The sequence below is a fragment of the Notamacropus eugenii genome, chromosome 2 (genome assembly GCF_028372415.1).
Source record: "Notamacropus eugenii isolate mMacEug1 chromosome 2, mMacEug1.pri_v2, whole genome shotgun sequence".
Taxonomy (NCBI): domain Eukaryota; kingdom Metazoa; phylum Chordata; class Mammalia; order Diprotodontia; family Macropodidae; genus Notamacropus; species Notamacropus eugenii.
The window spans coordinates 84,296,443-84,323,347 of NC_092873.1; the positions used below are offsets into that span (position 1 = coordinate 84,296,443).

The 26,905-nt window shown below is 40.4% G+C and overlaps 1 protein-coding gene and 1 long non-coding RNA gene across 3 annotated transcripts in view; one reads left to right on the forward strand and one right to left on the reverse strand.

The window, feature by feature from the left end:
• LOC140525840 (uncharacterized) overlaps positions 1–18,147 on the reverse strand; it is a 29,707-nt gene extending 11,560 nt beyond the window's left edge. The window contains exons 1-2 of the long non-coding RNA XR_011974134.1: positions 17,766–18,147; positions 8,852–8,966 (exon numbers count right to left, since the gene is read on the reverse strand). This is a non-coding gene — a long non-coding RNA (uncharacterized lncRNA). The remainder of the gene's footprint in view (positions 1–8,851; positions 8,967–17,765) is intronic.
• LOC140525836 (uncharacterized) overlaps positions 1–26,905 on the forward strand; it is a 139,517-nt gene that overhangs the window by 107,267 nt on the left and 5,345 nt on the right. The window contains exons 1-5 of one of the 2 annotated variants that reach the window (XM_072641547.1): positions 18,163–18,460; positions 21,135–21,608; positions 23,310–23,399; positions 24,428–24,658; positions 24,988–25,010. In XM_072641547.1, the coding sequence (XP_072497648.1) occupies positions 21,165–21,608; positions 23,310–23,399; positions 24,428–24,658; positions 24,988–25,010 (788 nt within the window). In that variant the 5' untranslated portion in view covers positions 18,163–18,460; positions 21,135–21,164. Of the gene's footprint in view, positions 1–18,162; positions 18,461–21,134; positions 21,609–23,309; positions 23,400–24,427; positions 24,659–24,987; positions 25,011–26,905 lie in introns of those variants that run through there. The other variant, XM_072641548.1, reaches the window with a different exon arrangement.

A 26,905-nucleotide genomic window follows, 5' to 3' on the forward strand; every position in this document is an offset into this window, starting at 1 on the left:
GCATTTATGAAGTCTCTATTATGTGCTAATAACTGTGTTAAGTACTGGAGGGTTAAAAAAAAGAAAGTCCTTGCTCCACAGGAATTCACAGTTTAAAGGTGGAGACACCATCCAAACACCTATGTACAGACAAGATACAAACGGAATATTATGCCATAGTTGAAGTTACAGAGAAGTCAGGAAGTGGAGATGAGCAGGGAGAGAGTTCTGGACATAGAGAACAGTCTGTGAAAATTCTCAGAGTTGGGAGGTACAGTATAAGGAACAGCAAGAAAGCCAGTGTCACTGGACCAAAGAAAACATGAATGGAATAAACCATACTAATACACTGTTAATACATCCATAAATTGGTCTACCCAGTCTGAAACTGATTTGGAACTATAGCCACCACATTCACTAAACAGTGTGCACTCTTTGACCCAGGTAACCACTATCACCCCCCAAAGAGATGAAAGAAAGAAGAAAAGGACCTATATATGCAAAAATATTTATACCAGCTCTTTTGGCAGAAGCAAAGATCTGGAAAACAAGGAAATGCCCATTAATGCAGAAATCGTTAGACAAATTGCATTATATGGAATTGTGCTGTGAGAAATTGTGAAATGAATGTACAGAGATAGAAATGGAGCCCTGTGTATAGTGAGACTCCATGTGTGGTGAGAGCTGTTCTTGCATGGCTTGAATGGAAGGGAAAGGGGGTGGTGCAGAATACACATCTCTAGCTTCTTCTCCTTCTAACCCTTCTCCAAAAAAGACTTATATTTCTGCCAGGAAGAAAAGCAGAAAATTGGGACCAGAAGTCGCTCAGTTCTCCTCAAAGGGAAAGGGTTCTGGGATAGAAGTATGTCTATCTGCTCCTTGAAATATTGTACATCTAAGGGGATATGATCGGGTTCCAACTAACTTGCGATTGTTTTGTTTGGTCATTATGGGAGGCAAAGAGGACCCTAAGCTTAATAGCCAAACTTGACTGCTTGTCCACCAAACATCCATTCTACAAGGAACATACACAGGGAATAGCTAAGAAGCCCATTTATCCAAATCGACAGCAAAACAAAAATCAGACAAAGTATAAGAGGAGAATATATACCAGACAATACAGAGGGAAGGAGCTCTCCCATTGTGGGTAAGATAACTCAGCTTAATCCAGAAAGAATATTCTGGATCTCACCTAAGAGGAAACTACCCAAAGTCTCTAGAGTAGCAAGATGGAAACGGGACATCATGGAAACCACCAACTCCTCTTCTGCCTTCTCACAGTCTTTTCCTTCAGCCACCTGAGGGGAAAATTCCATCTTATGTCTCTTTTGAAGCTGTAAGCCAAGAGCAGCAGAAATGACTCAACCCTTGAAGAAGACTTCAAGTCTAACCAGTCCTAAACGAGACTAGCCCCAAAGTAGAACTCACTTGAAAAGTCCTGAAAGGAACTGGAAAAAGCTGGAGTTCTCTCATTTGTCACCAACTCAGCCCTGCCCCTCAGGCTGGGCAGAACATTCATCTCCACCAATAAGGACCACCTTAGGGAAGGGGTTACAAATGTTTCTGAGACACCTGAAAAACCTGTATACAATGATATAGAATGAAGTAAATATTTATGTAAAATAAAGTAACTATTTATGTGATAACATTTTCTAAATAAATTAGCTTTAAAAGATTTCAGAAATCTGATCAATGCAATAGCCAATTACAATTTCTGATAAATTATGAAGAAGCTAATTCCCTACCATTTGACAAAGAAGTCATAGATTCAAGATACAGGAGAGGACATACATTCTCAGGCAGAGTCAATATAAGAAATTGACATTTGTTTTTCTTTTCTTTTTTTTTTTTTATTTAGCTTTTAACATTTATTTTCACAAAATTTTCGGTTACAAATTTTCTCCCCTTTTATCCCCTCCCCCCCCAAACCCAAGCATTCTAATTGCCCCTGTGACCAATCTACTCTCTCTTCTATCCTCCCTCTCTGCCCTTGTCTCCATCTTCTCTTTTGTCCTGTAGGGCCAGATAGCTTTCTTGACCCCTTAACCTGTATTTCTTATTTCCCAGTGGTAAGAACATTACATTTGATCCTAATACTTTGAGTTCCAACTTCTTTAGCTCCCTCCCTCCCCACCCCTTCCCCTTGGAAGACAAGCAATTCAATATAGGCCAAATCTGTGTACTTTTGCAAATGATTTCCATACTAGTTGTGTTGTTTAGGACTAACTATATTTCCCTCCATCCTATCCTGTCCCCCATTACTTCTATTCTCTTATGATCCTTTCCCTCCCCATGAGTGTTGACCTCGGATTGCATTCTCCTTCCCATGCCCTCCCCTCTATCCTCCCCCCCCACCCTGCTTGTGCCCCTGTCCCCCACTCTCCTGTATTATGAGATAGGTTTTCCTATCAAAATGAGTGTGCATTTTATTCTTTCCTTTAGTGGAATGTGATGGGATAGACCTCATGTTTTTCTCTTGCCTCCCCTCTTTATCCCTCCACTAATAAGTCTTTTGCTTGCCTCTTTTATGAGAGATAATTTGCCCCATTCAACTTCTCCCTTTCTCCTCCCAATATTTCTCTCTCACTGCTTGATTTCATTTTTTTTTTAAGATATGATCCCATCCTCTTCAATTCACTCTGTGCACTCTGTCTCTATGTATGTGTGCGTGTGTGCATGTGTGTGTGTGTGTACTCCCACCCAGTACCCAGATACTGAAATGTTTCAAGAGTTACAAATATTGTCTTTCCATGTAGGAATGTAAACAGTTCAACTTTAGTAAGTCCCTTATGACTTCTCTTTGCTGTTCACCTTTTCATGGTTCTCTTCATTCTTGTGTTAGAAAGTCAAATTTTCTTTCCAGCTCTGGTCTTTTCATCAAGAAAATTTGAAAATCCTCTATTTCATTGAAAGACCATTTTTTCTCCTGAAGTATTATACTCAGTTTTGCTGAGTAAGTGATTCTTGGTTTTAGTCCTAGTTCCTTTGCCTTCTGGAATATCCTATTCCATTCCCTTCGATCCCTTAATGTAGAAGGTGCTAGATCTTGTGTTATCCTGATTGTATTTCCACAATACTTGAATTGTTTCTTTCTAGCTGCTTGCAATATTTTCTCTTTCACCTGGGAATTCTGGAATTTGGCCACAATGTTCCTAGGAGTTTCTCTTTTTGGATCTCTTTCATGTGGTGTTCTGTGGATTCCTTGAATATTTATTTTGCCCTCTGGTTCTAGAATCTCAGGGCAGTTTTCCTTGATAATTTCATGGAAGATGATGTCTAGGCTCTTCTTTTGATCATGGTTTTCAGGTAGTCCCAAAATTTTTACATTGTCTCTCCTGATTCTATTTTCCAGGTCAGTTGTTTTTCCAATAAGATATTTCACATTATCTTCCATTTTTCGAATCTTCACGCTATGTTCTGTGATATCTGTCTTTCTCATAAAGTCCTTAGCGTCCATCTGTACCATTCCAGTTTTGAAAGATCTATTTTCTTCAGTGAGCTTTTGAATCTCCTTTTCCATTTGGCTAATTCTGCTTTTGAAAGCATTCTTCTCCTCATTGGCCTTTTGAACCTGTTTTGCCAATTGAGTTAGGCTAGTTTTCAAGGTGTTAATTTCTTCAACATTTTTTTGGTTCTCCTTTAGCAGGGAGCTGATCTGCCTTTCATGCTTCTCTTTCATCCCTCTCATTTCTCTTCCCAGTTTTTCCTCCACCTCTCCAACTTGACTTTCAAAATTCTTTTGGAGCTCTTCCATGGCCTGAGCCCATTGGGTGGGCTGGGACACAGAATCCTTGATTTCTGTGTCTTTGCCTGATGGTAAGCATTGTTCTTCCTCGTCAGAAAGGAAGGGAGGAAACATCTGTTCTCTGAGAAAGTAGCCTTCAATAGTTTTATTTCTTTTCCCTTTTCTGGGCATTCTCCCCAGCCAGTGGCTTGACCTCTGAATATTCTCCTCACCCCCACCTTGCCTCCTGGTCCTCCCAGCCAGCGTTTGGGGACTGAGATTCAAATGCTGCTTCCTGCCTTAGGGCTTTTGGCGGGGGCAGGGCTGCTATTCAGTGTGAGAATTAAGTTCAGATGGTCAGGTGGGGGCAGGGCCACCTCTCAGGCTCAGTTCCCTCAGGGGGTTTATGCACAGACCTTCCACAATGGATCCAGTCTCCCGCCTGCTTGGGGAGCCCCTGTCTGCAGCCGCCTCTCAGCTTCTATCTCCCGGGGGAGCCCGAGCCATGGGGGCACCCCACTCCCCTCTCAACCCGCCAAAGAGACTCTATCACCGACCGTCCTCACCTGTGGGTGGAGGGGCTTGTGCGGCCGCTGGAGATCCCGTCCCTGAAGCCTGCTCGGATCTGTACCTCTCGGAGCCGCCGCCGCCGCCGCAGGTCTGGGCTGGGCTCCGCGTCTGCAGCGCGACGGACCTTTTGTGAGAGGTTTGCAGGTCCCTCTGTGGGTGGAGGGACCTGCGTGACCGCTGGAGATCCTGTCCCCGTAGCCCACTCGGATCTTTTCCTCATGGTGTCGCGGCCGCTGCAGGGCTGCTCTCAGCTCCCAGTCCCGGCACCCAGTCCGCAGCGGGAAGGACCCCCCGCGAGAGGTTTGCAGGTCTCTCCGGAACAGAAATTTCCCTCGCTCCAATATTCCGTGGCCTCTGGGTGCAGAATTCGCCGTAAGTTACTCCCCTCTAGCCGTTCTGTGGGTTGTGGGTCGACATTTCTTTTTCAACAAGGGTTGAGAATGAGAAGGGGAGGGAAGAAAGAAGGAAGGAAAGAAAAAAGAAAGAGAGAGGAAGGAAGGAAGGAAAGATGGAAAAATGGAATGGAGGGAATGATGGAGGGTGGAAGGGAGGGAGGAAGGAAGGGAGGGAGAGACTGTTGGGGTCTTTGTGTGTAGATTTTCCAAAATTATCCAATCTGCAAGGAAAAAAAACCACTGAGGCAGAGCTCTGAGCCAATAGCAGTTTACAAAAGGGTCCATGGTGCCCTTCAATGAAGTGGAACCCAGATCTTCCTCATAATCTGAGATTCCCCCTTCCTCCAAGACCTTAGTTTTATAGTGCTTGACACCTGGACAACAGGGGTGGATCAGGCCGAAAACAGTCTGATTAGTAGATAGACCTTGCCCACGACCCTCCAGGAAGGGCTACACAAAACACAGAATACCATTGGTTGACCAGCAGGTTTGACAGCATACCTTAAAAGGCCTACCTTAACCTTCCAAAAACTCGTACCAAAAGTGAGGATCAGGCTCATGGGGCTGGGCTGATGAGCAGATGTCAAAATATCTACATGTTCTGATGGGCCAGAAGAGGGGCAGGCTACAGAACAGCAATCCGGATCACTCATCAGCTTCATCCTTGTGGTCATCTCATGTTGGGCGGTAGAGGGATAACAAGGGACAGAGAGATAACAAAGATAGCTGGGGGACTTTTCATGTAATTGAGTAAGGAAAAACAAGGGTGGAGGTTTTAGCTTCCTATGATTAAGCAAGTGAATTTACAATCTGCAGTTCACAGCTCTGGGGCTTAAGAAAAGAACTTATAATCACCACCCCCTATTGATTCATATCAAACTGGTTTATATTGATTATAATAAAATAGGGGTACAATAAAATAGGGCTCCAATGTATCATCTATCACAGTTGGTTAAGGGTCTATAAGCAGAAGGTAGAGGAGGTTCTGTTTCCCGGCCATGCAGGGTTAATTTCAAACAATATAATAAAGTTTTCTCCCAATTCCCAAAACTGAATAAAGTTTTCTCACAAGACAAGTTGGACTAAACCTGTAAGTAAATAAAACTAAGGTAGCTACAGAATTGAGTCATAAGATGAAATCACAAGTTTCACTCAGATCCCACAATGAACTACTTGCTGTCCTAATTCACTCATTGTGGAAGTGGCATTTGCTCAAGCCTTGAACAGAGAACTTGCAGTCCCCTCCAGAAATAACAAACGGAGTGGAAGTTAGTGCAAACATGCTCATGTACCCTAGATGATCCATATTGAAGGGAACAGGTAGACATATGCACAGCCCCCCTCTTTGAAGAGATCAGAGTGGTGGCCTCTGGCCCCAACCTCCTGCTTCCCTTCCTGCCAGGAATTAAAGTCTCCCTTGGGGAAAGGTGGGGAGAGAAGGGGCTAGAGATGTTTATTCAGCCTTGCCTCCAACCACACAAGGACAGTTCTCTACACATGTGAAGCCCACTCTCTCCACATAGGTCATCTCTTCTACATTAAAAAAAATGTTTTTTTCCACACTCAGAGAAAGAACTATGGAATGCATTTGCAGAATGTAGCAGATCTTCTTTGTATACGTGGGCATGGGTGTGTGTGTGTATTATGTTTTGATTTGTTATATGATTTCTTCCATTTATTTTAGTTTGTCTATACAGCATTACTATAGTGAAAACATATTCAGTAGGAAAGTATATGTAGATCATATATAGAATTGTATGGCGTCTTGGGGAGGGAGGGAGGTGGTGGGGGTTAGGCAGGGGGGTAAAAATATAAGCTTTATGGTAGGGATTGTAGAACATTAAAATAATTAATTAATTAATTTTTCTCTGAAAAAGTGTTTTTCATATTGCCATTTGGTTTTTTTATTCTAGTATGTCACTGTCATTAGGGAGGTACACATTCAGTCAATACACAATTATTAAGCACCTACTTTCTATGTGCCAAGCTCTGTGCTAAGTACTGGGGTGAAAAAGAAAAGGAAAAGACAATCCGTGTCCTTAAGGAACTCACACTTTAATGACACGAAGGCTTATACAAGACTGTTGATACCTGCATAGAAACACAGTGAGTGGGTAAGTTGAGGGTAAAAATTAATGATCAGTGATAGCTAAAGTGGGCCGTTGTAGCTTGGCTTTAGAGTGCCACCTGGTGGCCTGTACAGATGGAACATCACTGCCCACTCCAGCCATATACCCCATAATGGGACCCTCCAAGTGTTCAGGTCCAGTGCTGACATATTTGAATTGAGTCTCCCGGTACAGGGATTTTGGAAATGGTCACAAGACAAAGACAAAAGGCATCAATAAAATGTGCTTATTTTTTTAAATAAAAGCATTAGCAAGAGACTTCTTAAAAGAAAATATATTAGATATAAATCATTAATGCAAATATTATGACTTCTGGCCTTTTCAGATGAACCAATTAATAGCGGGTAATATTTTCTTGTTTTTTCCAATGCTAAACTTAACATATGGAAAGATTCTACCTCCATAGTTCATTATTTTAGGTCATAAGTAGCACATATAATAAAATAGCCCCATTTTCTCCTTACATACCACAGCTCCCTTTACAACCTTTTGCTGATCTGAAGGCATTTAGGATAGTAATACAGGATTTCTTTGTACCTGGGTAAATAATACAAAGGCATTTTCACCTCCAAGGATATTGGGCCAGTGGATCAAATGTGGGATCAAGTCTTTTCCTTTGGTATGCCACCAACATCTCTTTCCTATTTTGCAATATACACATATGGACCTTCATCTGTTAACAAAAGTTGAAAGAACCCTTGATGGAAACAAGTTGGTATTCCCATCCCCTCAATTTCCTATTTTTAGATTCCAAAAAGAACAGGAAATTTAGATGTTGGACAACCCTTACGGTTGTTTTTGTTTTTGTTTTTGTTTTTTAACATAAATGGAGTTATTTGGGATTATCCTCATATATCTCATTTTGTGAGTGGGACCTTTTAAAAAGAGAGCTGCCATGCTCTGTGACAGATGACACAAAAAAAGGAAAATTCAGGAAGAGGGAAAAGACAGAAATGACACATGGTCAAGTGCTAAGCTGAGAACTAGTCATGAAAACTAGTGAGAAGAATATTCCCCTATAAGAAGATACTGAGATAGCAGCTAGCCATAGTTTTTATCAAGGGAAAGTTAGCGATTAAAGGAAAGTAGCACAAAACAGATTAGCCAGCATGAAATGGCAATCTAGGAAGTGAAAGCCAGTGGCAGTGATCCAAAAGAATTTGTCCTGTATTCTCTACTTTTGTAACCATAGGGGGTGATTTCCCACTGAGACAACATTATGGGGCACTTATCTCAATGGTGACAATAAAGATAGAGCCCAAAGCAAATGAGGGAAAGTTGGAAAGTTCAGATTGTGCCACAAAGATCTATAGTTTACTTAAGCTGTTGTGAGTTTTAGCATTCTACCTTGATTTTTAACTTTATTTCAGTAAATAAGTGTTAATCTACATATGAATAAAGTCTTTTGGGGATAACACTGAAATGGAAAAGAGTTTAGAGAATAGATTAGTTAGGATTTGGAGGGAATTTATTACCATTAAGCTAGGTGGAAAGGTGACTACACATGACTATGTTCTGAGTTTGCTAGGTTGGTACTGAGTAGGTTGCTCAAGGCTACAAGAGACAGAAATTACATGTAGTTTGATATAAAAATATTTATTTTCAAAAAAGAAACATATATAATATAAAAGTAAAATATAACAGAATAGATTATATTTTTTTAAAAATAATTCTCCCTCTGTACATGTTTATGCCTCTGTGTGTGTGTGTGTGTGTGTGTGTTTGTGTGAGGGAGAGAGAGAGACGTGGTTTTTTATATGTACGTAGAATATACATTTCGAGATTATTCTTGTACATGGTGTGAGATTTTAATCTAAATCTACCCTCCATTTTTCTAGCATTTCTTTGGTAATATGCCATGTTCTGGATCAAGGAGTTCAAACATTTATGAGTGATGGTAGGATCATTGCTATGACCATTCTGGTTTACCTGGGGTTGAGTTAAGACTCAGAAAAGCAGAATTGAGGACAGGTACCAACTGGCAACTTTATCACCGACTATCCAATTGCAAGTCTAGGGTGGACTGAAAAAGGGAAACTGTGTTCCCTACCTACCCTCTCTGTCTCCACTCCAAGTTGTCTCAGGGTTCAGAAGTAAGCAGTAATAATGTGGGTCAGATCCCAGGAGTAGAGTAGGGTCTCAGATCCAGCTTCTAACATAATCTGATGCCTGCAGAAGAAGAAACAGGGCAGGAATTTCAGACCAAAGGGGAGGTTACAGTTCTGTCAATCTCAACAGAGTACTCCAGCTGGCTGCTGGTACCTGAGTCTAAAAGGAGTCTATCACTGCTAAGATCCAAACTCAGGTCAGGAATTTGCAGAGTTCACACCAAGGGGACAGCAAGCAGCTGTTATCCTGGATAAATCTTCTTTCTGAGCATGGAAAGCTCACAGAATCTCAGCATTCCTGAGATCCTGGAACAACACAACATTCAATACCCTAAGAAAATAGCAACACAAAAGTACAAAGAGTCTGGCCCTAACACAAAGTCTGAATTCAGGAAATAGGCTGCAAGGATAAGCAAACAAAATAAAAATTCCTCTATACAAAGGTTTTGTGGTGACAATATTGCTCAAAACACAAACCTAGAAGAGAAGGACTCAAGAAAATCTACCAGTAAAGCCTCTAAGACAAACACAGTGAGGGTACAAATTCAACCATGACAAGAAATGAGGCAGGAGATTGAAAAGGAGTTGAACATTTTGTTAGTGAAATGAGAGCACTAGAACAAAAAATGAGGAAAGAAATGAGGACTGGGTTAGAATGACTTGGAAAGGAAATTAAGAGTTTAGAACAAGAGGTACAAAGCCTTGTCCAAGCAGCAAGATCTGTAAAAATCAGAGTGGACCAAATAGAAGTCAATGACTGTATGAGACAAAAAATATTAAAACAAAGTCAACAGATTTTTTAAAATGGAAGAAAATGTAAAGTGCCTTGTAGAAAAAACACTTGATCTGGAAACCAGATTGAAAGGAAAATAATTTGAAGAATCATTAGACTATCTGAATATCATAACACAAAATAAGACCTTAGGCAGAAAACTGCTCAGATAACTTAGAATCAGAGGGCAAAGTGGTAAACAGAAAGAATCTACCTACCAGTGGCTTTTTGAAATGAAACTCCACATGAAAATTTCTAGGAACATTATAGGCAAAATTCTGAGGTCAAAGAAAAAAAAATCCTGCAAGCAATTGGGAAGAAATACTTCAAATATCAAGAAGGCACAGGCAGAATTACACAAAATTGAGCAGCCACCACTACAAGAAAGCAAAGAGCTTGGAATAAGATTCCAGAAGGCAAAGGATATAAGGTCAGGAATAACTTACTCAACAAACCAAGTATAGTGCTACAGAAGAAAAATGAATGAGGCAGGATTTCCAAGCATTCCTGAGGAAAAGCCCTAGGAGGAGTAGAACTTTGAAGCTCATGAAAGAGTGAAGAGAAATATAAAAAGATAAACACAAAAGAGCAAAGATAAAAGACAAAGACAAACTGTTCATATTTTATATAGGGAAATGACAGGTGCATCCCAGTAAACCCTACCATCACAGACAGAAGGCCTGGGAGCAGCTCTGTTATGTCTTGATGATCTTAAGAGAATAAGGGAAAGAAAGCACAAGAGGAATGCACTGGAAGAGGTGGAGAGGAATGGGAAGGAAAGTTAGAGGAAATCATCTCATCTAATCAGGATAGTAAGTATGCATCTAAATGAACAAAGAGGAAGGAGGGAGATGGGAGTGATTAACCCTTTAACCACCTTCTCATGTGAACTGGTGAAAGGAGGGAAAAATAGACACCCTCACACACATACAACACATACACCCATAGTTGGGTACAAAAATACATCTCACTCAATAGGAAAAGTAGAGAAGGGAAAAGGGGGAATCAGTGGAAGGACAGATGAAAGGAAGGATCAGTCCTACCTAAGCAAAACAATCTCTAACTTCCAATATACAATAACACATATAACTCTTTTGAAGGTGGCAAAGAACAGGAATGTGAAGGGATGCTTATAAACTGGGGAATGGCTGAGTAAGTAGTGGTCTGTGGATATGATAGAATACTGCTGTGGCACAAAAAAAATGAAGGAGAGAGTTTCAGAGAAAACGGGGAAGAGTTATATGAACTAATGCAGAGTAAAGAGAGCAGAACCAGGAGAATAATAAAAGGTAAAATTTGAAATAATGAGGAATTCTGATCAGTATACTAACCAACCACGATTCCTGGGCTAATGATGAAACATGCTACCCACCTCTTGATAGAGAAGTGAGGGACTCAAGAACGTAGAATCAGACTTTTTTGGGGGCATGGCCAAGAGGGAAATATGTCTTAGTTGAGTATACATGTTTGTTACGAGTGCTGTGCTTTTGTTTTGTTCTCAATTGGGGAAGGGGGAAGAGAAAAAAAGGTGGATTTTTGCTGATTTTTTTTTTTTTTTTGCTGAATTTTATTAAAGAAAAATGGAATTGGGACACAATGTCCAGCTGTATAACAAAGAACTGACAGCTCTCCATGAAGGTAGTTTTCTCTTTACACATTCTGGGATAATATAGGCAGACAACCCAGAAAGATGTGGAAGAAAAAAATTGTGGAGCTTGAAACTGGAGTTTGAAGTCCTTACTTCTTACTACCTATGTAACTCTGAGCAAATCATGTATCCTCTCTGCTAAGCTACAGGTTTATCATCTGTAAAATGGGGGTAAATAATTATTAATAATATATCTCAGAGGTTTATTTGAGAAAAGTACTTTGTAAACCTTAACAGGGATGTGACCTGGACCTGTATGGAGTTTCTTTTTTTTCTCAGGAGAGTTGGTGGTTAAACACTTACCAACACACTCCTAACTGCGAGCCTCCTGTGAAGTGAAAGATGAGGACCAGTGGAGGGCAAGGTCTGTCTCATTTTCCCCTTTTCTTTTACTACCCTAACAGTGCTATTGCCCATAGGAGTCACCTCAGGGAATGGAAGAGATCTGGTTTAAAAGAGGGGCGGGGGCTCCCTACCTTATCTTGTTGATTGCTCCAGGCTTGGTCCAGCTGCTCCAATAAGAACCACAATCACACTTCCCCCTTCCCTCTGATACTGAGCTCAATAGGCTAGAGCAGGGATTCTTTTTTAAAAAACTGTTTGTTACATAGCATATATGTCATATTTACAACATCATCATCTTTTCCCATCTGATGGGTAGGAGGTAGAACTTCAAAGATACTTTAATTTGCATTTCTTTAATTATCAATAATTTAAAGCAGTTTTAGGATTGTTGGCACTGGATTTTTTCCTTTGAAAACTGCTTTTTCCAAGTTATCATACACAAATGTGACGATAGTTATCATATATAAATGTGATGAAATGTGGTAATGTAAGTGTGATGAAGGGGATATTTTCAGAAAAACCTGGGAAGAATTGTATGACCTGATGCCAAGTAAAGTGAACAGAACCAGGAAAATAATTTATTCAAAGACAGAAATATAGTAAAGGAATATGACATTTTGAAAGCATTAGGAACTCTAATCAGTGGAATGATTACCAGAATTCCAGAGGACTAATGATGAAATATGCTGCCCACCTCCTGATGGAGAGGTAAAGGACTCAGAATGCAAAATGAGAATTTTTTTCTTTTAGACATGGACAATATTAAAATTGTATGATGGATAATACAGGTTTCTAATGGGATGTCTCTTTAGATCTTCAAATGGAGAAGTTGGGGGAAAAGAAAGCAGAGATTTGTTGATTAAAAAAAATATATATACATGTGTGTGTAAACATAGAATAAAAAAAGGAAAAATGTATGTTTATATACTTTGACTTTATTAGAAAAGAATTCTTAGCCTTATAAATTTGAATCATTTCTCCATAAATCTGGTGTAATAAAGTTTTTTTCTAGTTACCTATTTCCCTTTTACTTTTTACTGCATTAGACTTGTTTTATGAAAAATTTTTTTAAAAACAAAATTGCTCATTTTTATCTTGTGTGTCCCTCTAGAATCCTTGTTAACTCAACTGTACTCTTCCTGTATCCAAGAATTTAAAGGAATTTATTCCTTGCTACTTTAATTTATGCATAATGTGATTTTTTATGTCTATGTCATATATCCATTCAGAGAATTTTAATATTTCATCCTGGAAGTAATAGGGAACCATAGAGCTTGTTGGAAAAGGAGGGGAAAGAGGGTGATATGGTAAAACTTGCACTTTAGGAAAATCACCTTAGTAGTTGACTGGAGGATGGGTTGCAGTAGGGAGAGACTCAAGGCATGTAGACTAACCAGAAGGCTCTAAAATAGGCTAGGCATGAGGTAATGAGAGCCCCGCCAGGGTCCTGTGGTTTATCCTCATAGAACACCATCTCATTCCCTATCTAAGCAGATTCTAGAAGGAATATTTCAAACCTATGAGGTGGTCAGTCTTTTCGAGAACATTAAAGGATTCAAGTAGACTTTGACAGCATAAGCAAGTCAATACAGAAGCAGATTTGAGGACAGGTCTATTTCTTCTGGTAAAGGAAAAGAGAGATACAGGGAGCCCCAAAGAGCTAATACTCCCCAAAAGAGGTTATGCATCGTGTAAGGGCTTGGGGACTTTGCTTATGAGGCCAGCAGGGTGATCTAGTGCCCCACTAAAGCTGGGTACCCATGCTGTGGGTGAACTGGTATGTTCACACTCTGGATGCAGCAGAAAAGAGTATACAGGAAAGAATGTGAGCCAGAAAGGTAATGTTCATAGTTCCTTCAACTGATGGAGGAGAGGAGTCATGAAGAGTGGAACCCAACTGAAAACCAACTGAGCAGCAACCAGGGATTCTAGTGAAACAGTGAATTGACTTAGCAGGGAGTAAAGATGGAGACAAGAACATAGTATAGCCAGTGCAGGCAGGAATGTTGTGAGATTTCAACAAGATAATGAATATAAATCATTTGGTTCTACATAAATGCCCGTTATTATTAATATTAATTCTATTAGCCTCCAGTCTGGTGATGACATCATCACTTTAGCCTTCCACTACACTGAACTGAAGAAAAGTTTATAGAACAGTACAGGGATATGCTGATGAACGTGTAATGACCTGACTCTCGAAGAAAAGAAAAATTTATGCATACACACTAATGCATATGCATTAATAACCTGCATTGTTAATATGTTATTAAATCTAGAAATGAACAAAACAATGAATCAGTCTCTGATTTGAAATGACTGCTGATATCTGAAGTGCAGATGCTCATACTGAAAATTTAACAAAAGTGGCCCAGTGAGAGCTGGCACACCCTGAGTTGTGATGTAGGAAAGAAGTGAGGGGTAGAAGTAATGGAGGTCACAGTGAGGAGGAGTAAAAAGGTTAGGGATCATAATATGGAGAAAAAGACGGAATGATAAAAGGTTATGATCAGGTGAAGGAATTTTGGAGTTTACAAAGAGAAACACCACACCTGTGAGTGAGGGCAAGATCAAGCATATGACCATAGGTAGAGGAGAAGAAGTAGATCATAGGAAATGAGTAATTAAGGAACTGGAAAATTAGAGTGTTTGGGATAGTGTCAGTATGTATGCTCAAACTTCTCCTTGTGAAGGGAGGGGTGGGCAGGAGGGCCAGGTGCAGAGAGAAAGACTGTGAACCTGGCACTGAACTCACTGAGGAAGGAAAGAGAATGGACTGTGAGTTGGTACATAAGGAATACCATAATTTTTAGCGGGTCACAAATTTGGATTAAATAAACTTGAAAAGAGGAGAAGTGAGTGATAGTTACAGAGGGACAGTCTGGAAGAGACAACGGGGAGCAAGAAGTATTCTAACTCCACCACCACCATCATCAGGGTATAAGTTACCCCTTCCTTCCAGTTCCTCAACGGTAAGACAGTTACGAGAAAGGGTGGCCTGGAATATAATATCATCAGAAGGAATCCAGTTCTCAGTGAGAACCAGGAGATGGAGGGAGTTGGAAAGGAAAAGTTTTATGTTAGAAGCAAATTTATTTACTGTGGACCAGGCGTTCCACACACCTGTGGAAAGGGAAGGGGTAGGTCTGACATAGAACATTGGTAGGGTAGGGCTGAAGGGGATGGGACTAAGGAAGTGGGCAGTAACTGATAGAGAAGAGATTTGTATAAAAACAAGATGTTCAGAATCGTTGGGATGGGGACAGTATGATGGCATGAGACTATGCTAATCATGAAGGAGTGAGTCCATGTGGAGGAAAAATGGCTGAAGAGAAGGTCTGTAGAGGGAGTCATGTGATGCAACTGTTCAAGGATCTCTCTGGAGATCCTTTTAGCAGGTGAAAACGGTGAGCCTTGAGAAGTCCAGGAGGGTCAAATTAAAGCAAATAGAAGCAGACAAAAGCATGGCCTGATAGCAGAAGGGTGAGAAAGGATAGGGTAGTCTAGACAGGAGGCAAGCACGAGTAATTCAGGGTGAGACACCTCAGAGGGCTATGGGGTAAAGACAGAGCTCCCTGGAAAACCCAAAAGGGAAAGGGCCACAGGCTAGGTTTGTCTGGATTGGTATTCTGTGGGAAGGCTCTAAAAAGCTCTGTTTAAATCCTCTTTCTTCAAGGCCCAATTCAAGTAGCATTGCCTGCATGAATCCTTTCCCATCTCAGCTGACATTTCTAATGAATATGTAGGCTCTTGTATCTTGCCTTTATCATATGCTTCTATTATACTTATTCAGGCATGTCTCATGCCAAATTTTAAATTGCAAACTTTCTCACCCTCCCTGTATAACATCTGTTCCAAGTCTCCTCTACTGTTAGGCCCCCTCCAGCATCATTCTTCCTCCAACAGACTACCTTATTTCCTTCTTTACTATCAATGTGAAGTCCCTTCTGATATGGTTTCTGACCTCATCACTCAACTGAAACAGTTTCCTTCAACACAGTGGGTAGGGCATTAGACTTGAAGTCAAGCAGAACTGAGTTCAAATCCTGCCTCAGAAGCTGACGCCCTGTATGGGTCTGGGTAAGTCACCTAACCTTGCTCAGGCTCAGCTTTCTCCTCTGGAAAATGAGCACAATTACAGCCCCTGCCTCACAGAATGATGGGAATCAAATGAAATAATCAATGGAAGGTACTTTTCAACTCTTAAAACACTGTATAAATATTAGCTATTGTTATGAATGTTAAACTGAAGGATTTCTCTGGTTCCTCCCCCTACCTGACCTCTCTGCAACTTCTGACATTGTCAGAAGAAACAAACAAAACATCTTCATCAAAACTCTTTTCTCTCCTCTCTAATGATACGTTGCTCTCTGGTTCTCCTGCCTAATTGTTCCCTGAGGATCTCTCATGAATCAGCCTCCATATCCTGCCCCCTAATTCTAGGTGTCCCCCTTATGTTCTACCCTGGGCCCTCTTTTCTCTCTGCATGCTCAATCTGGAGATCTAGGATGTGTTTGTAAGAGGTGATAGGTAAACCTGTATTAACAAATAAGATCACTAAGAGAGAGAATGTATAAAGAAAAGAGGGTCCAAGGCAGAGCCTCTGTGGTGCAACCACACACAGGCCATAGGCAGGGGGAAGTGAGAGAGAAAAGAAGACTGAGAACTGGCAGACAAGTAGGATCTGGAGCAAGACAATAACAGCATTATGAAAATCCGGGGAGGAGATGTCTTGCAAGAAGGGGTGATAGCATGTTTTCAGGGAAGTCAGAAAGGATAAAGACTGAGAGAAGACCAAAAGGTCTTACATTATAGAGAGCAACCAAAAGATATTAAAATATAGAAATCACTGAGTGATGAGGTTGGAAGCCAACTTGCAAGGGACTGAGAAGGGAGCATGAAATGAGAAAATGGAGGGAAAGAGTATAAACAGCTCTTTCTAGGAGTCTGACTATAAAAGAAAGGAAAGATATAGGGCAGCAATTGGAAAGAACCAAGTTAAGGGCTTTTTTTTTCAAAGAAATGAGAAGATCTAGGCATGCTTGCAAGCACTGGGGAAGGAAGCAGTGAAAAAAGATACTGAAAATTAGGGAAGTCAGGGTGATAATAGAAGGAACAATGCAAGGGCACAAGTAGAGGGGCTGGAGAAAGTGGGAAGGGGAAGATGTTGAAGTGATGACACATGGCCTCAAATTTTTCATTCATGTATTAGTCTTGGACTCAGTGGTTCTTAATCAGGAATCTCTGAATTAGCTTTTTAAAAATATATATATTTTATCACTATTTCAACACAGGTGGCTACCTTTGCAATCCTATACGTTTTCCTTCATGCATTTAAAAGCATTATTCTGAGAAGGGATCCATGGGTTTTATCCAATGCCAAAGGCATCCGTGACACAAAAAGGTAAAAACCTCTGCTGAGAACAGGAAGGGACAAGCAGCACTGTAGGTGGCTTGGAGAGAGAAGGAAAGATTTCCAACAGATACTGAGGGAAGTGAGATAGTCAATCAGGGGAGAATCAAAGGACTGCCATGCTGCAGAGAGGGCTGCTTTGTAGGCAGCACAGCTGTATGACTTCCTCCTTCTGTGTTCAAAAGCCTCTCAAATTCAACATGTCCAAGAGAATTCATGTGTCCTAACCCCAAAATTGCTCTTCCTTCCAAATTTCCTTGTTTCTATTAAGAGCACCAGCATTCTTCTAATCGCTCAGGGTCATAAATTTAGTCATTCTTAACTTCCTATCAGTCCTCTGAACGTACCCTAAACTTCTCCCTCATATCTAATCAGATACCAAGTCTTGTCAAGTCTACTTCCAGTTACAGCTATGATACCTATCCCCTTCTCTCCATTCCCAAAGCCAGTAGAATAGCTCAGGTCCTTATCACCTTTTGCCTGGGCTATCAAAACAGTCATCTCATTGGTCTCCCTGCTTCCAGTCCCTCCCCATCCAATTCATTCTCCACACACTTGCCAAAATCATATTCCTCCCCACACTCAACATCAACATCTAACCTGGCTATCCTCCCATTGCTGGAATGCTCTCCCTCCTCTTCTCTGACTCTTGGCTTCCTTCCTGTTTCATTTAAAATCTTACCTTCTTAAAGAACGCTTTCCTCATCCCCCTCAATGCTAATGCCTTCCCTTGCTTGATTATTTCCAGTTTATCCTGTTTACAACTTCTTTGGACATAATTGTTTGCAAGCTGTCTCCCCCATGAGACTGGGAACTGCTTGAGAGGAGGGCCTTTCACCTTTCTTTCTGAGCCCAGCGTTTAGTACAGTGCCCGGCACAGAGTAGGAGCCTGATCAATGTTGACTGACACAGTTCTGAACAGGTCACTCCCCTACTCAAAGCTCTTCAGTGGCTCCTTTTTGCGTCGAGAAGAAAATACAAACTCCTCCTAGTGTTTAAAACTCTCCATAGTGAAGGTCCAACCTAACGTTCCAGATGTATTCACTTAATCTTACTCTGCTACCCGTCCACGACAGTTTATCGGAAGTCTGGGGTAGGGAGGATCTGTTTTAGTTGATTGGAAGGGAAAGCGATAGGATCTGCGGATTGGCCGATGATTGAAGAGGCGTCATCAGTCTCTAGTCAGACCAAGTCGTCTGAGACTGCAGAGGAAAAAGAAAAGTGAAACTCCTAAAGTTTTCCAGAGTCCCGTGAGGTTGGGCAGCTTTTCCTTCCTGAGCCTGCAGTCTCCCCCCGCTTCTCCAGCCACCGGCGGACTCCGTGGGCTGACATCTCCCTGTCCCCCTCCTGCCCTCTCCATCTTCTGGGTGCCAAAAGGTGAGATGTCCTCAAGCTGGTCTTAGAGGAAGTTGGTATTGCTGGGGTGGGGGCTTTCCTGAAAGAAGGCCGGTTTTGGAGTCCGGGAACCTGGGCTTGGCCTCTACACTGGCTACTTTGTTACCAGCAGAAACGCTTTCCTTTTCTGGGACTCCTCAGATCAGAACTCCCTTCAGTGGTCACTACTTCCCTGTAGGTATCTTACCTTCCCCAATAGGATGTAAGCTCTTTAAGGGCAGGGAATGTGTTTCTTTTTTATATTTGTGCTAAGCCAGTGTTTCATAAATGCTTTTTTATTCGTTATTCATCTACTCAGTTTTCCTGAGTTGGATTGGTCCTCCAGATCTAAAACCTGAATTCTAAAGTTTATTAACATAATCCAGGTCTTGGGCGGGGCAGCCTGGCGGCAGTCCTTCATTTATTAGGTACAAAGAAAGGCAAAAGAGTCCTCCCACTCAGGGGGCCCACCACGCACAAACAACCAAGACCCCATAAACTGAGGGTAGTCTCAGTGGGAAAGTATTAAGACTCAAAAGACTGAGAAAGAATTTTTTGCAGAATGTTTGACTTCATTTGAGACTTGAAAGAAACTACAGAAGCCAAAAAACAGAGAGGACTTCAGGCTTAAGAGACAGGCAATGAAAACACTGTTACTTTGAAGAAAAAAATGGTTACCAGACTTATGTACTAGGTGTCATGTCGGCTTGTTTGGCCTTAGGAAAGGACACAAGAAAATGGCTGCTCACAGGCCTTATCTCAACCTGATTTGGGTTGGGGTTTTGTTTTGTTTTTATGGTGGGGTTGTTCTTTTTGGTCATCATCTCACACAGGGTGGGGGGATTCTGCACTGGAGTTTATTACTTCAGTGTGCTAGCACAAGGGTCTGGAATTTACAAAGTCCTAGACTTTGCTGACCTGTAAGTGATGTCTATTACTGATTTTTAAAGTTGTATAACTAGTAATACTCAAAGTGACTAAATGTATTCCCTGGATTCTCTTGTGGAGAGGTTCTTAACCTGGAATCCACACCCAACACACACACACAAACACACACATATACACCCATCTGTCAGTAGATTTCAGGTTATCTGTGAATTTTGATAGAAGAAGAGAATATTTTTATTTTTACTAACCTGTAACTGAAATTTAGCATTTCATTTCCTTCAATTCAACATTATTCTAAGGAGTCCTTGGGCTTCACCTGACTGCCAAATGAGTCTGATGAGGTTGAGGAGTGCTGGGGACCCCAAAATTCCAACCCACTGGGTCCTGCTCTAATGAATTCCACTCAAGCCTTCTTAAAGCCAAAGAAAACAAAGTTTATTTAAGATTCACCTTCCTGGGTTGACTCCTAAGGAGCCTAAGCACTTGTAACACTTGTATTCACAAGCAGGCCACATACAATACCAGCTAGATAGAGTCTGAGCTGGACTGAATCTGAGTGCCTTCAGGGAGGCAAGATGGACCTTAAATGCAGAAAAGACTGTAGGAAGGATCTGGGGGTGGTCTGGTAGTCCAGAGTGATTGGAGGAAGGGTTTAGGAAGGATCTTGAGAAGTCCAAGGAGAGGGTGACTAGTCAAGTGTTGGAAACAGCTGGAGGCAATAAGGAAATATCAGACAATGGAGGGCCTGGGCCAGAAGCAGGTGTAGCCTGGTAGTCTGGGGTCCCAGGGATGGTCTCCCTAGATCAAACCCAGGGAGGATCCTGATGGGAGTGGCTGGTAATAGGATCAAAGGGAGGAATATCAAAAAAATGCTAAAAAGAAGATAGGGAGTATCTGGCCTGGGAGAAATGAAAGGGGAATCCAAGGAGCCTCCCCTAAAGGCCAGACTTTCTGGGGGCCCTTCAGACTAATGAGACAAAAGCCCTCCCCATCCAAAGGGAAAAGGTCTTGGCTTGGGCCTGTATCTCATCAGGGCCATGACACAAAAAATGTTAGGAACCACCACTCCAGTGGAAGCCTGAAGGTTTTCCTCAGCCTTGTCTGGTCTGTTGCCCTTCTTAGGAATGAGAAACATCTAGGAATATTTTGAAAGAATTTAAGACAACCTGAAATAATTGGTAAGTCTAAAGTGAGAACCCACATAGGCCTCATTCCAGAATTTTGAAAATAATCAGATTTTCCCCTGTGAACCATTAAAAAGGATATTTTAATATTAACTGATCACTCTATCATATCAACCCTCCTTAATTCCTTTTCTATACACAATATATGACCTACTTACATTAATGTTTTCAGCCTTCCTCACATCCAACGCCACTCCTCTTCCTCCACTTTGAAGAGAATCCTGTCCTCACACCTTCTAAGTCTTCAACCCTGTTTAGACCTGTCCACAATTCTAACTCCTCTCCAAACATCTTTTCAAAAGACATTCCTTTGAACCCCTTTTGAGAAGGAGAGGAACAGGAAGTCTGGTACAATAGAAAGTCAGAGAACCTGAATTCAAATCCCAATTCTGTTACTTCCGACTTCCTGTGAAACCCAGAAGAGTTGGAATAATGACCATAATGTCCCTTCAAGCCCTGAATCCACTGTATGATCCTAGTCTGAATACCTAGATATTTGATTTCATGCTCAATCTTCATGCAAACTTTCCCCAACCAAAATTTCAATCCCTATTCATGTTCAGAATTTCTCTCTTTTACCCCATTTTCCTCATTACCCTGTCTAGGAAGCAGAGTATTGGTGAAGAAAAGTGATCATGGCTGCCAGACCTCTACTAGAGAACCTCCTGGAAGAACTGACCTGCAGTATTTGTATGGAGTACTTGAAGGATCCAGTCAGCATTCCCTGTGGCCACAGTTTCTGCAAAGGCTGTATCACTGAGCTATGTGACTCTCATAAAGCCCATGTCCAGGACTCTGTGTCCTGTCCAATTTGCCAGAAGCCTTTTCAAAAGGAAAACATCAGTCCCAATTGGGTGTTGGCACAAGTAGTCCCCAACCTCCTCCACCTAGAACTCTCTGATAAGCAATCAGAAGATTCTAAACAACCAGAAGATTATCAACTTTGCCAATGGCATGGGGAAAAGACCTTTTTCTACTGTGAAACAGATGAGAAGTTCTTGTGCTTTGTATGCAAGGAGCTCCGAGAGCACAGCAGTCATGTTGTGCTGCCAGTAGAAGATGCTGCCAAACCCTACAAAGTAAGAAATTTGACTTGGTCTTTCCTCCCCCTTGATAGACTGATCTAGGAAGATCCTGGAGAATGTAGTAGTCACTGCACCTGCAATCAGTAACTGGGCAGCAGGTATTTGTTAAGCATTTACTATGTGCCAAACATTGTGCTGACCTCCAGAACTGTGGTTTGGTGATCCTCTGCCCACCAGGATTGTCACTCTCCAAATTCCTTGGTGGGTCAAAATTCTACTAACCCACCCACAGAGATAGATATCACAGACAGTGCAGGGCTGTGAAAAGAACTCTGGATTTGAAGATAGACTACCTGGGTTAATATCCAGGCTCTTTCACTTCTAATGTGATCTTGTATTAGTTATTTGATGTATATTACTTTTATATTCCTATAAATGAACATTGGACCTTATAGAGTTCCCTCTAGTTCTAAATCTATGATTCTATTACAACTACTGTTCAGCTGGTCACCAGAAAGGGCAGAAGTGTATGACAGTGCTAGAAAGAATACTGTCTGGGGAGTTTGTTGTCAAAAGGGGAAGGAGTAAGAGTCCAGGATGGTGAACAAAAGAGGGATACAGGTAGAGTTTGCTTAAGACTTGTAGAGAACAGACCCCTGAAGAACTTCATTTTGAAGATTTATTCAATAAACAGCCATCTGCATTGACAAAAAGTAGAAATGAACTAAAATTAGGGCTGAAGCAATTTTAAAGAAAAGCAAAAAATTTCCTAGAATTCACAATAATCAAGCCCTGAATCAGAAATAGGTTTTCTTTATCCCTGGACAGTTTTTAGAAACAGTCTCCAATATTTTCCTTTTGTATCTAGAAAAATGGAATTCTTGGCTAAGGCTCTTTTACTTTTTCTCTGGGAGTGATGGGATCTGAAAACTCTGTGGTGTTTTGAAGGAAAACCATTTTCTTGATGATAATCAAATAGCCACAATAAAAATGCTAAGCTAGGGAGGACTTTGTCAGGAAAGACTTCATGGAGTAAGTGAGTTGAACATGGCCCCAAAGGAAATAGAGGATTTTACTGAGAGGGCATAAAGATAAGAAATATTCCAGGGAGGGTGAAAGATCATAAGGAAAAGCATATGATAATCTAAATAGCAGCTATGATCCAGGCCCTTAAGGCTGTCCTAATCTTACTGCTAACTTTTTCACTTTTCCTCTTCCTGTATTTAACCATAGTGATCTGCTCCTAGATCCTGCTATTGAGTTTCAGTCCCTTTCTCCCTGGAGAGGATTATAAGCATATTGATCAATTTTTATTCAGATTGATAAAATGTCATTACTTTAAAGCTCCTTCATCACTAGCCTAGTCCAGTTCCCTCAATTTATTTTTAAATTTTTTTGTCTTTATTCTGAATTTGCATGAATATTTCTATATACAAAGAACAGAAAATGATGAATCCTTCTTATGCTCAAGTTACTTTTTTTAAGTTGTATATAATAAATTCAACAGGTTAGTTCCCAAGTCATCCTGCTTGTCTGTGTGTCCCTCTGAACTTCTTTCAGTTTCTGTCTGTGCATTTCTTTAAATGCTTCCTTCATGCTATTTTATTTTTCTTTTTTGAGCATCACTATCACTAGCCCCCTATGTATAATTTATATGCTATCAAAAGTACTTTTTAGCTTTAGATACTCTGACCTTCTAATGCAGAGATGTTGAAATTGTATTTGTCAGTAGGAAAGTAATTCTTCTTTCTACAGGATGAAATTCAGAGACAGCTGGAAAGTCTGAAGAAATCCAAAGAACAAATTATGCATTTGAAGGAAAACAACACATTCCAGGCACTGCTGGTAGGAAATAATTCCTAACCTTCCACCAACTCCCACCAAAAAAAAGTGGGGCTCTATTTCAGGGGCCCAGTGTCCCTGCATTATTTGCTTGCAGGCCTGAACAAAAGAATATCATCCTCCAGGGATGGAGCAAGTGCTTCTTCCTGTGTTCCTAAGAGAATGAAAGAGGGATGAAGAAAGGGTGTCTTTATGCAGATGTTTACCTGTATGTCTTCATGAAAATTAATCTGTCTTCTCCTTAATTTTTATCTTTGTTAAATGGGGATAAGATCTTATTTAACACCTCCACCTGTCATAAAAGATTGTTGTAAATTTCATTGAGTTAATAGATGTCAAAATTCTCTGAAGAATGCTATGCACACGTAAAGTCATTATTGACAAGAAAAATCTGGTCCATCAGAGATAGGTCTAAGGCAATGAAGGTCTTGGGTGAGATGGCAGGACTAAAGAATAATGAGAAACCTAAGAGAGATAGATATGGAAATATTCATAATGACTTCTCATCTTCCCACTGATGTCTGTCCTCATACTTGTTGCACTACTCTCATCCACACTCTACCCAATATTAACCTGGCCAATTTCACATGATAGAAAAGTAAAGAGAAGACCTGAGACTGTATGGATCAGGAGGCACCATCTTAGTTATATGCCATAGATCTATTTCAATCTATACCATAGATTGTCAAATCCTGCCTCTGGAAGTCCAGGCAAGAAGTGGGAGGACTGAAATTCTAACAGTCCTCATGCTATCTTTTTTCCTTTTTGGTCAATGGTGGTGAGACTCTAGATTAGGAGTTTTTAGCCTTTTTCTCTCCCATGTACCCCTTTGGCAATGTGGTGAAGTGTAATGCTACTTTGCTTCATTGTTTCCATTCATAACTGAAGAAAATTCAGGAAGGAATTGGTGAAAATAAAGATGTAAGGACTTTTTTCCCATCCAAATTCACATCTGTCTATTAACCATCCATAGACCCCAGATTAAGAACCCCTACTCTAGACTGAAGAATATTTTCCACTCATTTCTACAGAATCAGATTCAAGACAAAAAACAGAGAATTGTGTCTGAGTATCAGCAGTTCCGGAATTTCCTTGATCTACAAGAACAGTTCCTCTTGGCCCATGTGGAGGAGCTAGAGAAGGACATCACCTGTAAGAAGGAGCAAGATGTCACCCAAATGTCTCAAAAAATATCTCATCTTGAGGAATTAATAAATAAAATGGAGGAGAGAGCTTCTCAGACCCCACGTGAAATCCTTAAGGTGAGAAACAAGAAAATACACCATCTCTGCCCAACATGGTGAATATAACAGTTGTTACAGAATAGAAACTGACATGAAAGACTTGAATTGAAATTGAACCAATGATAATATACAACTGGATGAATTTCCAGCTATCAGAAGCTTGAGGTATTGAAACATAAAGGGAATTAATGATATTGAGAAGAGCTGGGATTTGTAGATGTAGAGTGAGCATCTAGAACAGCTGAGGAAAGCACAAAAATTCATTTTGGTACTCTCTAGGGATTTGTGCCATATTCAGTGGGGAATGGCCACAGGAAAACTGACCTTTCTCCCTGTCTTTTCCACAGATCAGAAAACAACTGGAAGAAAGGTAAGTGTTCTTAGCTGGGTTTTTTTCCTCTGTATGTATTCTCTCTGTTTCCTTCATTGTGGATATCCAATAAGTTGTCAGTTGTTTTTCTTCTCCTGTCAGCCTGATAGACTACTTTCAATATGAGGACTTATACTTCTATTTTAAAAAAAAAAAATTTCCCAGACATTTATTCAGTGTTTAACAGGTATAGAACACTGGGGTAGTTTTAGTAGGAAATAGAAAATCCCAGTCCCAATGGGTTTATCATTTAATAAGGGGTTAAGATGCAAAAATAATTTTGATCCACAACATTATATAAGGATATCATAGACCTATGGAAAGTGCCACTTAGTATCAGTCTTTGCTTGAAGATGCCCAATGATGAGAGACCCACTATATGCCAGGGTAACCCGTTCTGCTTCAACTGCACCCTGAGTGTTCTGTAAGGTTCTCTTTCCCACCAGTTCCTTCACCTAATCTACATATGACAGGAACTTGAGGCCCTTCACCCTGCCCTCTTGGCAATGTCCAAAAAAGTGTAGCTTTTTCCTCACCTGAAGTCCATCGTCTCATTGTCAGGTGATGGGTAGCATGCATCATCATTGCTTAATCATTCCATTTATTAGAGTTCCCAAGTGTTTCCCAGTTGTTTCCCTTTACATTGCTGTTGTTAGTGTATAGTTCTCCTGATTCCACACATTTCCACACAAATCTTCTAGGTTTCTCTGAAACCACTTACATCATTTCTTATAGCACAATGGCCTTCTGTAACAATCATATACTATAATTCACCCCTTAGTTTCTAATTCTTTTCCACTACAAAAAATTGCTCTAAATATATTTTTTCAAAACCCCTCTGTCAATTTTCATTTTCCATTTCAATAAAGATAACACAGAACCTCAAAAATACTTTACCTTATACTCTCTAATTAGTAGTGATTTGGAACATCTTTTCATAAGGTTGTTAATAGCTTAAATTTCTTCCTTTGAAAACTGCCTGATTTATATCCACTAGCCATTTATTGGAGTATGATTCTTGTTCTTATATACTTAAGTCAGCTCCTTGTCTCCCTTGGCTATGAGATCTTTGCCAAAAAAAAAAACCATACTAGCTACAAAGATTTTTCCCTCAGTTAACAGTTTCTCTTCCACTTTTAACTATATTAATTTTATTTGTTTAAAATTTTGAATGCCATCAAAATCGTTCATTTTATTTCTCTGGCCTTCTCTCTCCCTTATTTAGTCAACAATTCTTACCATAGCCATAAAGGCATTTTATTTCTTGCTCTAATTTTTTTTATCATGTGACCTTTTACAATCCAAGTCATCTACTTGGAACTTACATTGGTATATGGTGTGAGAAGTGGCTCAGAACCTGACTTATATCAAACTAGTTTCCAGCTCTCAACCACTTTTGTCACTTTATGAGTCCTTACCCCAGTAGTTGGGGTCTTCTGAATTGGTCAGACACTGTGCTACTATATTCATTTGCCTCTGTACATTTGTACCTAATCTGTTTCACTGGTGATCGATTTTATTTTTTTTTTAACGAATGCCAGATGGCCTTGGAGGATTACTGATCTGTACTATAATTTGAGATCACGTCTTGATGTTCAGCCACCTTCCTTTTTACTTTGTTTTTCATTATTTCCCATGAGAATCTCAATTTTTGTTCTGCCAGATGAATTTTGGTGTTTTCCCCCTATGTCTGTAAACTAATCCTTTGGTAGTTTGGTATTAACTGAACAAAGCACAAAGTGGTTAACAAAGAAGTTAATAAACAAATAACTTAGACAGCATTATCATGTTTATTGCAATGACCCAATTAAGCATGAGCAATGAAGATCTCCATTTGTCTATATCTACCTTTATTTCTATAATGTTTTGTACTTGTATCAATGTGGTTCCCATGT